This window comes from Pygoscelis adeliae, unplaced genomic scaffold (genome assembly GCF_000699105.1).
Source record: "Pygoscelis adeliae isolate BGI_AS28 unplaced genomic scaffold, ASM69910v1 Scaffold173, whole genome shotgun sequence".
In the NCBI taxonomy this organism is placed as follows: domain Eukaryota; kingdom Metazoa; phylum Chordata; class Aves; order Sphenisciformes; family Spheniscidae; genus Pygoscelis; species Pygoscelis adeliae.
In genome coordinates, this window is record NW_008824409.1 from 229,271 (window position 1) to 241,096 (window position 11,826).

Sequence of the window (11,826 nt, forward strand, 5' to 3'; positions counted from 1 at the left end):
AGCCATTGGCGGGGGTGCATCCGGGTACCGCGCCTGCACCCGCTTCTGTTTCAGGCCTTTGCACCAGCTGATCATGTTGATAACGGTGATCCACAGCGCGTCGATGATAATTTCCCCGAACTCGATGAGGCACAGCACCGAGCCCCCCATCCAGAACCCAAACTGGCCTCCCAGGCTCGACAGCAGCCAAACGATCTGCGGGGAGGAGAGCAGGAGTGAGCCGAGGTGGCGACCCCGGTCCCTCATCAGCCCCCGCCGATCACCCTGTGTGCTGGTGATGCCCCTGCCCCTCCTGCCCCAGGGACCTGCCCGCTGAGTCCCTCGCCTTGCGGGTGCTGCCCTGCAGGGGCTGCGCTCCCTGGTGCTGCTTCTCAGTGACCCGCCTCGCACTGGCGATGGGGATGGGAGGTGGAGGGGAAGAACGAACCCGGGACTGCGAACCAGACTGTGGAGGCGGCTTCGTCCACTTCATTGCCACGGACATGTGGAGCAGCAGCACCGAGGGACTCGGCAGACTCCCGGCTGAGGAGTGTCCCCCGACAGGGCTGATCAGCCCTGAGGAGCTGAGCCCTGCCTGTGCATCTGGGGTGACTTGTTTCTGTGTCTGCTCACCGGGCGCTGGGCAGAAGGGGCAGGGATGGGCACTCACCGTCGTGGCAGCAGACTCCGAGATGGTGCGGTAGTTGTACTCCTGGAAGTAAATGTTCAGCTTGATGATCCCGTTTCTGTAAGAGACAAACGGCAGCTCAGCACAGAGCCGGGCTGCGGGCATCCAGCGCCTCCGCTCCAACGCCTGCCTGCGGGAAGGGCTGCGCACGGCCCGGCCGGAGCTGCTCGCGAGTGTCCACTGAAACCTCTGCCAGGCGGGTGGAAGAAGTTAAAAAGTGCCACTGGCTGCGAAGGGAGGAGAGACGCGGTTCTGAGGTTCCTCCTGAAGCAGCATTTGCGCACGTGGAAGCTTCTTTGGGGCTGTTTGCTTTGCTTTTCCCAGCTGCCCTGGTTGGTCTAGAGGGGCCGTTGCCCCTCCTCGGTGCCCTGCACCTCGTGTTCCTGTGTGCACGCGCAGAGCGGCTGCGTCACGACCAACTGCGTTACAGGGGACTGAATGTGTACAGATCAGCCAATATCTGTGAAACCATTTCCTGATTCTCTAGGTTTTTTTCCTTGGGGAAAAACCCCTCTTCTTTTCCCACTAATTCAGGGTTTAGGTTTTCAAAGGGTAATTTGGCAATTACCCTAATTTTGATGCATCCCCCCCTCCTGCTGCTGCTGTTGGCAGATTCAGAAACGTCAAGTACGAAGGGATGAACGTTAGAATCCAGGAGCTGGACCCTGGCAGTTCACAGCTTCAGAGCTTCCAGACTCCTATATGCACCTGATCAGGAGTGCTGCGGTTAATGTCGATTTTAACTTAACTCACGTTTGCCTGACCCAGTTTGTCACTACGGAGAGCAGAGGATGTGCATGAAGCGTGTTTCAGATTTGCTTTATGTATCTTCCAGGCAAACGTGCCAAATCTTGTCCTCCCTTTGCATTAGCACACATGTGCTCTGGCCCATCGCCAAGGTTCATGTTAATCTAATGTTAACAGGCTCAATAGAGAAGATAAAGTGGTTGTTTCTTTCACTTACCTGTCCAGAGTCACATTTGTTGACATATCCCTTTCATAAGACAGAATATGGAAAATCCAGTCCTAGGAAAACAAAATTTATTCAGAACTGAGCAGAAGCATCCTCTCTGGGCGCCTGCTGGGGCAGGAACCCAGGGGAGCTGCAAGGGAGTTGCAGGACTCGGTGCAGGACCCCCGGGGTGGAGGAGCCGCCCTGGGGGTGTCCCTCCTCCTGTCTCGTGCCCTGGCACTAGTGTTTGTTTGCATGCTGAAAATGTGTAATTTAGCAAAGAGGCACTTGCTACCTGGACATTAGCTCTGAAAATACTGAGTGATTCATGTGGCTAAGAACAGGTAATTATTAATGAATGTTTCAAAACAAGAAATCAGCATTACCTCCGAAGCTTCAGACGGCCAGTCTGCCATGGAGATGGTCATCTTATACTGCGTGTCGCTAGGGAGAGGAGGGGAGAACATTGGTACAGAAGTTTCCCCTCCTCTGAAGTCACTGGAACTTCAGTTCTCATGCAGAAAAGCAGGCCCGCATGATTCGCTGCCATTTTAGAAAGGTCAGAATTGATGGGAGATGAAATGCAGGATCCCCTCCACCTTTACAGCTGCCAGAAATGGCTTACGTACTTACTTGCACGTTTCCTTACAAGAGTCAATACAAATCTGTCTGTGCCTTATACTTGATCTCAGTGCTGAATAGCAATATGCTGTTTGGTGAAAACAAAAAAATCAAAGCATCTGTTTAGATAAGGACCCCGCTCACTGGATTATATCAATTTCATTTAATAAAATAAATATTTAGGTATGAGCCTGCTGCACAGGTTTGCTGTCTGCCCCTCTAACCTTCCTTGCCTTGAGAAGCTCAGGCAAAGCCGTCAGACAATTTAATAATAAATTAAAAATATTTTTTTTCTGTAGACTGTTTCTATAGAGTCAGCTCGCCCGACGTCAGTGTTTTTGGCACAGCCCTGCCCAGCTGCAGGGGTAGGAGGGCTGCCTGCCGGAGCTGCCCATGCGGAGACCTGCTGCCGGTCCCTGCCTGCCTGTGGGGGAGCACCAGACCCCCCCCCACCTCTGCGTATCCTTGCAGGAGCCCATTGCCCCTGCTCGGGCCAGCTTGTCTCTGAACTCTTCAGGCATGGAGGCCTAGAGCATTACCTCTTTTTCTCCCTTTGGTACCCAGAGGGTCCCCTTACCTCCCCCGGCTGGAGCCAGCTCCCCGGGAGAGCCCTGCCCTGGGGCAGCACGGCAGCTGAGGACCCTCAGCCCACGGCCAGGACCAAGATTTCGCCCCTTCTCCCTGGCACTGACCCAAACGGCCACGAGGAGACTTTACATAGGCAAAAGCCATTCACCTGTTGCATTTACAAATAAAGCTCGTGTCCGCTCCCGCCCCTCCTGCGTGCCAGGACCCTGGGGAAGCTGTGCAATTTAGTTTTGTTCATGTTCTTACCCCAACCTGGGTTATCTTCGTTATTGCAATAATTCACCCTTTCAGGTAAAGGAAACATATAGTGACCACATCCACAGATTTCAATCATGTCGTTTTGGAAACAAGAGCGCAGGCAAGCCTGAAAAAAGGAACAGGGAGCTGCTTAGACGTGGGCTGAACCCCCCCTGCGCACCTCTGCTGCTGGAGTCTACGCTGGCTGTGAGAGTTACGCGGCCCTGAGGTATTTTCTCTCTTTTGCGCTGAACAGATGGTTTTGTGGCTGCACACAGAGAAGGCTGAAGCCGCAGAGGGAGCGGGTGCTGCCAGAGCCCATCCCCGTGCAATGGCCTGATCCCATCCTGCAGCGTGCACCGGGCATCGCCAGGCGGCACGGCAGGCTCTGGAAGCCGGTCGCACTGGCTTTACAACGGCAAGACGAGGCGGGTGGATAAGCTGCCATGTGTAGGGTTGCGCTGCAGTTACGGTTTTCTTTATGATGCATTTTTACTGCTGCTCCTCCAGATTTTAAGGTACATCTTAGCTGTAAGCTGCCCGTGGGTAAGTCACCTTGCAGGAGCAGAAGGGAACTCAGTGCCTGCGCCCAGTTGCACAAGAAACTGCTCATTTCTTCACTACTTAGAGCTTCATGGAAGTAATATGAAGTTTCCAAAAAGGAATAAAAATGTTCTACTACACCCACAGACACTGCTGTTGTCTCCAGGCTTTACACGACATACTGACAAAGGGCTGGTTTCCACTTTAAAGCCGGGACTTTAAAAATACTTCAACATAAAGAGCAGGTTTTAGAAATCTGAATTATCTTATCTGTGCATCTGCTTCTCTCCTTGAAAGGATTGCAGCCGCAGCTTCGGCAGCGTGCGAGCCGGGCTGCAGCGCTGCCATTAGCTCAGTGAGGCATGAAGTTAATCATCTGAGATTGGAGTGGGATTCTGGATGAAACAGTGCGCAAAGCAATAACAAAGTCTATGAAAAGATAATTAAATTGAACAGCTCCAGCTAGGTAGAACAACCAGAGCACTTCTGTGTGATACAAAATGCTTACAGAGTTCACTGCAATCAGGGAGTGATGGAAAAGCCAGATTTTGCTGAGAGGTCTCTGAAGTGACGTGAATTATGTGGACATAGAACCCCAGTCAGCATTTAGCAACTTTTAAGTAATAATGCAATCATTTCAAGTATTTGCTTAAACGTTATACAAGCATCTTAAAAAGTAGGGTAAAGTGGTCCAATTGTTATAATTATATAAAGGCAGAAATATAAAAAACTCTGCTAGACCAAAGCCTTCCCACTTGTCTGGGGTGTATTCTTCAGGCTTTTGTAAATAACCCCCAAAATGGTTTTGATGTTTTCCTTATTGCCAGATCTCACCCTCCAGAAATGCTTCCCCCTTATGTTATAGCCTGTTACAAATTAACCAGTGCTTAATGTTTACACTGTATTTTTCTACAGATTCAAGGTTTACAAACACTCAACTTTCTCATCCCAATTTTAAAGTGAAGAAAAGGCAAAGGTCTGTCTTCATTTCCTATACAAAACAAGCAGGCATTTTCAGGGTGAAAAATGACTTAATTCCCTTAAAGAGAAAAGGATTAAAAAGAGTAGGAGTGTTCAGGAGAGGAATCCCTCCTCTATATTCCTCTCTTGTCAGGGATAAATATTTCTCGCGGACACAAAATACGAGCTGCTTTGCACATTAGAGCAATGCCATGGCTAAAACCCGGAGCCCAACAGTTCTCCAGATAGATAGCTTATACCCTCCCAGAGCACCCCGCGCAGCAGAGGCCAGCCTGTCTCATGAAAAGTGTCACATTAACATCTCGGCAAAAGCCCCCCAGAGCCGCGGTCACCCTTCACGCTGCAGGACGGCGCCTGCGGTCGCTGCGGACGGAGCGGCGTTGCCGTCCCGGTTACGGCGGCACACGCAGCTGTGGCGATTGCTCAATAACCCCTTGAGTTCGGAGACGTTGGCCCCTTGGACATGGGTAATGACTGGAGTCCACCCCTTGCTGGTTGATCTACCTATAATTAAGAGATTTCAGCCAAGCGTGGAAATTGTAGGGGGAAAAGGTATTCTCACAGCTGAAAAAGAAATTAATTGCCTTAATGACGTGGCACGAGCAGTTACTCTTTTTAAAGGAGAAAAACTGCTCTGCAGCCTCCCGTGGCTTAGGTGGGCAGCCGGCAGAGGAGCGTCGGGCTAGCGCTGCGCCTGCAGCCGCCTGGGAGCAGGTCGGGTCCCTCCCGCTGCTGCCCGAGGTCCCTGCACAGACCCTGGGGAGGACGGGGAGCTCCGCGCTCCCCACTGGACGCTCTGGGAGATGTGTTTTCCCAGCCTTCCCTACATTATTATCCAAAGTAACTGGCGATAGGATGAGAGGAAACGGCCTCAAGTTGTGCCAGGGGAGGTTTAGATTGGACGTGAGGAAAAATGTCTTTACTGAAAGAGTGGTTAAACATTGGAACAGGCTGCCCAGGGAAGTGGTTGAGTCACCATCCCTGGAAGTATTTAAAAGACGTGTAGATGCGGCACTTAGGGACATGGTTTAGTGGGCATGGGGGTGTTGGGTCGACGGTTGGACTCGATGATCTTAGAGGTCTTTTCCAACCTTAATGATTCTGTGATTCTATGATTATTAAGGAACCGGCACTAGCCAAAGCTATTGGGAGTTTCAGCCCGTTCCAGAGGCTCTGCCCTGCACCGAAGGAGGGGGCTGCCTCCTGGCTCTGTCACCCTGGGGCTCCAGCGGTCCCCAGCACCCCCCCAGTGAAAGCAGTGCAGGGAGGGAGTGAGCCCGGGCAGGACGGGGGCAGGAGATCCCCTCGGCCGGCGCTGTGGTTCTGCCCTCTGAGCCGAGGCAGTAACCGACTGGTGCGTGGCGGCAACCGGGGCTGCTCGGGGAGCCAAAAGCGGGGGGGAACTGAAGAACCGGTGGTTTTTAGGGGACCAAGGGGCCCAGGCGCACCCTGCTCTCGCTTTGCCTGCTTTTCAGGATGAGTGGGAACCCTTCACTTTGGGGAGCCGAGCTCTGAGGCAACAGGGTACAAGGAAAGGACCAGCGTTAAACTGCGCTCACACGTGGAGGTAAAAATACTTGCTTTTTTGTCTGCCAGTTAGCACTTTGCTGGTAGGTCACACATAGCAGGGTCCCGTGTAACAACAGAGATCCTGGGAGGTTTGCTGTGTTTCGGCTTTTGAGAAAATGACAGAAATGACCGTGTTCATCCCTCTCAAAATGAAACAAAATTCATACCTGGCTAAGGGAACAATAATTGCTGATGCCCTTACCTGGCCGTACGAGCTGTTTTGGTATCAGAATGAAACCCGAAGATTACGCTGAACTGTGCTGCCTGCCAAAGCAATGTTCCTTATCTTTTGATGCAAGTTTTAATACCTGCATCGTTAGGTCTTGTTCCTGCAACACACAGTTATTTCCACTGGATCCACTGGGATCGTTTCCAAACCTGGGGCTAGTGAGTGTTCAGACTCGAGTGCTGGTTTATTACCAGAAAAGAAGGTTCCTGTACTTGGGTTATGCTTTCTACTTCATCATTGCTGATGCTCCAGTAATCCTGCATGCTAGTCAAAGATTTTAACTGCTTTGATGATTTTTCCTAAACAGCCTTGTTTGATTTAAAAACGTGTTTTACCTGTATGGAATAGGAAGTATTGTATTGGCTATAGAGATTTTTTACGGGGACATCAGACCCGTTCATGGTGCAGTCGCTGTAGGGATAGCCCATCCGTTCCAGTTCATCCTGAAAGAAAACCAAAACGGCAAACTTCAGTAGTCATCGCCCCTCCCCAGGTCCCTGATGCCCATTTTCCAGAGACTCTGTAATTCCTGTATTCCCTGCTGGCTTTGAAAAAAAAAAATCAAAGAATTGTAGGCGGCAGAGCTGAAAGAGATGCAGCCCGTTCCCCAGGGCGGATCGAGGCAGATGAGGGTGTTCAAGAGCAGCATGTTTTAGCAAGGCACCTTCTGACATGCTAAAGGAAGCGGGAACAATGACCCGAGCTCAATATTTTGGCTCAATAAAGCACTTTGCCAGGACAGTTACATAAAAGTCTCCATAAATTGTTCCAGCCCACAGCTAGCGTATACCTTGACTCTTTTGGTTTGAGCCAGTTCAGCCAAGACTTAAAACAAACTTGGTTGCAGTCCCATCAGATAACAATATTCTCAGACAATCTGCTCTAGAGGAATGCCACACATACCACTAACACGCCGATGGAGGTTTCCGTCCCAGCCATTGCATAGATGCCCTGATCCTTAAGGAAGGGGAAGCTCTTCTGCTGATGCAGCATGAGCCTGGCCCCGGCAGCAGACGACAGGTAGGGGATATAGTCTTGCTGGCTGATGTCCAGAATTAGCTTCAGCCCTGGGACACCAGACAAAACACTCAGAACAAGAAATGTATTGAAATGCGAGTCTTTGGAAAAAAAACGGAGTCTATTTTCTTCTCGCTGTGCACAGAAATCTCTGTTCCCTGGGGAAGGGCCGGGGTCTGGCTGTCACAGCAGCCTTACGTGTGCATAGATAGGCATGATGGCGAATGCACAGAATGGAAATATCTGAGTGAATATTCAGATGCTGCCTCAGATATTTCGGCTATCCAGATGTTGCACTTCTATTACGTGTAACATCTGTAGTTACATTACTTTCTTCCACTAATTTCCCTTTTGGGGGCTTACCCCCTTCTGGAAAGCCATTACTCCCTGCTGTAGTGCTCCAGAGACACAGAAATCATAGATCTGTCATATGTAACAGAAGTGGCCACTGAGAGACAAAATAACTCCCAGCCCTTGTTCCTTTAGCTCCTTCCTCCTTAGCAGGGCTCTCTCTTACCAAACTCGGCTCCGGGGTTGGAAGAATTCAAAGCCTCTTCGTCCATGCCCCAGTTAAAGATGTAGCAGTTACCGTGGTCTGGGTGATAGATTTGGGTGAAATTCCTGGAAGAATCATGCACATAAAACTGTGACTCTCAGGGAGGACTAAAGGGTTATAAAATAAAGCATCTGGTGGAACCAGAGCTTGGCAGCTATGTCTGGGATTCACTTTAAATTGCTTCGTTTGTTGAATGCCTGTATAGAAATTTCAGCTGATATAATTTCAATCAATCTGCTCTTGAAAAAAAAGCAAAACAAGGTACTGGTGTGTACTGAGACACAGCCACTGGGGATAACGCTTTGTCGGAATGGAAAGGAATAGTCTGTCACACAGATGAGAGAAATAATTGCTTGATCTGAGCTATGGTAACAGGTTTTAGCTGGTGTTATATCTCATTCTTTGACAATAAGTCTCCGTTGGCCTCTTTGCAGAAGGGGCAGGACTCCTTGCAGCCTGGGCTGCTGCTATGTGTTCACGTTTGTCAAAACTGGATATATAGATTTGGCATTCGTAAGAAACAACGATGGCTAAAACGCATTTCTCAGAGCCTTGTGTAAAAAGAGTGGGGGCTGTAACTGGGGGTTGCGCTGCTGTGCCAGGGGTACGCTGACTCAGCACCTGGGCCGGCAGCTGGTTATCACTAAATACCCTGGGAAGGTCCCACGGATGCTGTTAGTCTCGATATGTCATGAGCAGAACGGCCCATCTAAAACTAAAACTCAAGCCAGCGCTATCCTAAAATAACCCGTTTCAGCCAGGATTGCATCCAGAATCCCTCTGGGAAATGTTGTCCAAGTTAAGGACCAGCTGAAACCTCTTTATTAACTGATACATACCTTAAAAAGAGAAAAGAAAAAGGCTGTCATGCCTTTAGCGTCCCGTACCATTCCTGATGTGACAGAAAAGGGCAGGGAGCTCGGTATGCACCTACTTGTAGTTGCAGGGTTCCGCCCCATAGAGACACGCCAGGATCATGTCTTCTGCCTGGTAGCCCATCCTGATTCTCTCTTGCAGCGGGACTTTGGAGAGGATGCTCGTGGACTGCAGGATGTACCACTCGGTCACCGCCTGTGCCGCGCTGGTGAAGTTCCTGTAGGTGCAGTTGTCGGAGCCCTGATGGCTGCACTGGGGACAGACAGCAGGCAGGTCTGAGCCCGTCCCGCGGGTGGGGACGGCAGGAGGGACGTACGGCGTGCGTGCTGCGGAGCCAGCTGTCACATCTGCATGTGTTTACAGACGGGCCCCTCCCCAGGGAGGTTTCCCAGCTGGGCAGATTCTCCATCGGTCCCAGCGTTACCTCCACAAGCTTACAGAAAACGTCACTTTTTGGCCAATTCTTTAAGGCTGGAGTCGCCCCAGCTTCCAAGGTCTGGTCAGGCAGGGTCCTTGAAGCCTCCGTGGGAGCAGAGGGTGGGGGGTCGTGAGACCACCATGTGCCTCTGTGCTGAGGACCACAGCAGGAGAGGGGCAGGGGCAGCAGCCGCAGCCTCTGCCTGGCATTTTGGGTGCTGGACCCAAGGAAAAGGTGAAGGCGGCAGGGAGCCTGCGTGGAGCACTTCTGCCCTGGCTCTGCCCTGGGCTCAGCCCGCAGCAGGGCTGCGCTGGGTGACCCCAGAGGATGTACGGCATTGTCCTCTGCGCTGCGGGCAGACTCCACCGACCAACGCTGTGCACAGCTCGGTTACTGCCTGTTGCCGCCCAGCATTTCCAGCATCCCCCTCGCCAGAGGCTGACGGACCCGCTGGCAGGATCCACCCTGTACCTCCGATGCGGTGCTAGGCTGCTACGCGCTGTCAGTCCCTTTTTCTATGAGGAACCTGCTGATCTTGCTGATGCTATGCAGCTACCTACATTCATCATGGACTAACAACACAGCTCCTTGCTGGGTTTCCTTTCATTTAAGGAAGCATATTTAGGGTATGATCCTGCTGCAGGCCCCATGTGCAGAAATCCAGCAGCTTCAGCTGGATGTCTGGCTGTGTAACCTGCAGGGGATCAGACCCCCTCTGAAATTTTAAAAACTTCTTAAAATACCTCGGTGCTGCCTTCCTCAAAAAAACAAGCAAACAGCCCCGGAGCCCTGAAATAACATGTCATAACTTGCAAACTCCCCTGTACCGAGGATGCCACCAGCATGGGCAGCCCCCGGCCCCAGACCAGCCGGCCCAGAGCCCCGAGACAGAGCAGCTGCGGGCAGCTGGTGGGGAAGAGACACCGATCTCCACGCTGCATCCCTGCCGAGGCGCCCAGCGCTGCCCGTCCCTCACCCCTCCCGGCTGCCTCCCGTGGGACCCCTCTCACCAGCTTCACCGCCAGCTTGTACTTCTTTTCTTCTGACGTCGTGTTGGCTTGGGCAGGTGGAGCAGCAGTTTGGTTGTCTGCAGCCGTTTGGTTGCCCGCAGCAGTTTGGTTGTCTGCAGCGGTTTGGTTGTCCAGAGCAGTCTGATTGCTCTCAAAGATGTCCACGATGACGGGGTTGTCTTTGTCGTGCTCGTCGATGAGGACCAGCGGTATCTGGTGCCAGAGCTCCAGGTCGAGCGGCGGGGAGGCGTTCTCGCTGCTGTTCCCCGGCGTGGGCTGCAGGATCCTCTCCAGCGCCACTTCGATGAGCCTGTCCAGTTCTTTCAGCAGATGCTTCACCTCTGAGTATCTGCAGGACAAAGGGCGGTTACCAGGCAGCGTCAAGGCGGTGGGGACGTGCAGCAGCTCATCTGCCGCTCCGCTGGCTTGGACCTTCCCGGGGACCTCGGATCGCTGCCCAAAGATTTACTGGAGAACGAAGGGAGCCTCCGTGCAGAGCACGGCCAGCTCGGACACAGGCACCCCAGCAGCCTGCAGTCGGGCAGAAAACCAGTGGGAGGATAAACAGGGAGCGCTGTGGTGGTGAACAGTGTTCTGTCAGTGCAGAAGTGAATTGGTTGTATTTCAGTAATTCACTATAGTTTACACAAAACATCTCTAGCAAGCAGAGATGAAAAAACACCAGAGTAATTCCTGTGTGTCGGTCGAGAGCATCTTGCCTTGGGCTACACTATTGCATGGATATAAATTTGAAGCAACTCTAACAAAAATCAGTTGCTCCTTTGAAATGACGATCGAGTTATATAACTGCAGCTCCCAGCTGATACTACTGTTTAACAAGCTCTTAATGGCCGGAGCGCAAGCGATAAGAGGTACGTTCACGGCGAGGAAGGAGAAAGAAAAGAATTGTGGGGAAAGATCGAGAGACTGATTTTGGTTGTGACAAGTGAGTTGAACTTCGAGTTTTCCCTGAGCCAGGGAAAGTTTACAGGGAGGCAATAACCATCCTTAGATTAACTGATACAGTAAGGAAACCCAGGCAAACTCACAGGCACACGAACCCTCCTCTGGACCTGAGCCGTTCGCCCTTATGTTGTCCTCCTTTATTTGGTTTTTAGTGCCACTTGGTGAGTCAAAGGATCATTTCCATTGATGCTCCTAACATGGCTCCGCAGTACCTTACGCTAGCCATATAACGGAGGGTGTTAAAGCACGACTGGGTAAATTAGGTGAAGAAAAACTTACTTGAAAGGGTTGGCGTTGCAGACCGTGACTGCTGGGAACTTCATGGTCTTAAAGCCAATAGAGAGAGATGACGTGACGTTATAGGAGAGGTAGGTGTTAATGAGGATGCCCCACTGCCAGAAGACCAGAGACGCAAAGAGCAGCGTTAGGAAGAACCAGATTAATTTCTTCTTTGGCCCCTCTTTGATGATGCGCTTTGGGCCGTGGGTGTTGGTGTTGTCGCAGTACCAGACCAGCAGCTCCTTGTAGGTGTAACCAGGGCCCTTCTGCAGGCGGTGCAGCGCCCGAATGAAGTACTTCTTCAGGTTCATGCTGCT

The 11,826-nt window shown here is 51.6% G+C and overlaps 1 protein-coding gene across 1 annotated transcript in view; it reads right to left on the bottom strand.

Moving 5' to 3' along the window:
• Positions 1–11,826, bottom strand: part of SCNN1B (sodium channel, non-voltage-gated 1, beta subunit) — an 11,967-nt gene extending 141 nt beyond the window's left edge. Inside the window, exons 1-13 of the mRNA XM_009320522.1 lie at positions 11,510–11,826; positions 10,360–10,613; positions 10,265–10,293; positions 8,895–9,088; positions 7,922–8,025; positions 7,291–7,454; positions 6,723–6,830; positions 3,075–3,192; positions 2,253–2,328; positions 2,006–2,063; positions 1,632–1,693; positions 650–725; positions 4–195 (exon numbers count right to left, since the gene is read on the bottom strand). Coding sequence (XP_009318797.1) covers positions 4–195; positions 650–725; positions 1,632–1,693; positions 2,006–2,063; positions 2,253–2,328; positions 3,075–3,192; positions 6,723–6,830; positions 7,291–7,454; positions 7,922–8,025; positions 8,895–9,088; positions 10,265–10,293; positions 10,360–10,613; positions 11,510–11,820 — 1,746 coding nt within the window. The 5' untranslated portion in view covers positions 11,821–11,826. The remainder of the gene's footprint in view (positions 1–3; positions 196–649; positions 726–1,631; positions 1,694–2,005; positions 2,064–2,252; positions 2,329–3,074; positions 3,193–6,722; positions 6,831–7,290; positions 7,455–7,921; positions 8,026–8,894; positions 9,089–10,264; positions 10,294–10,359; positions 10,614–11,509) is intronic.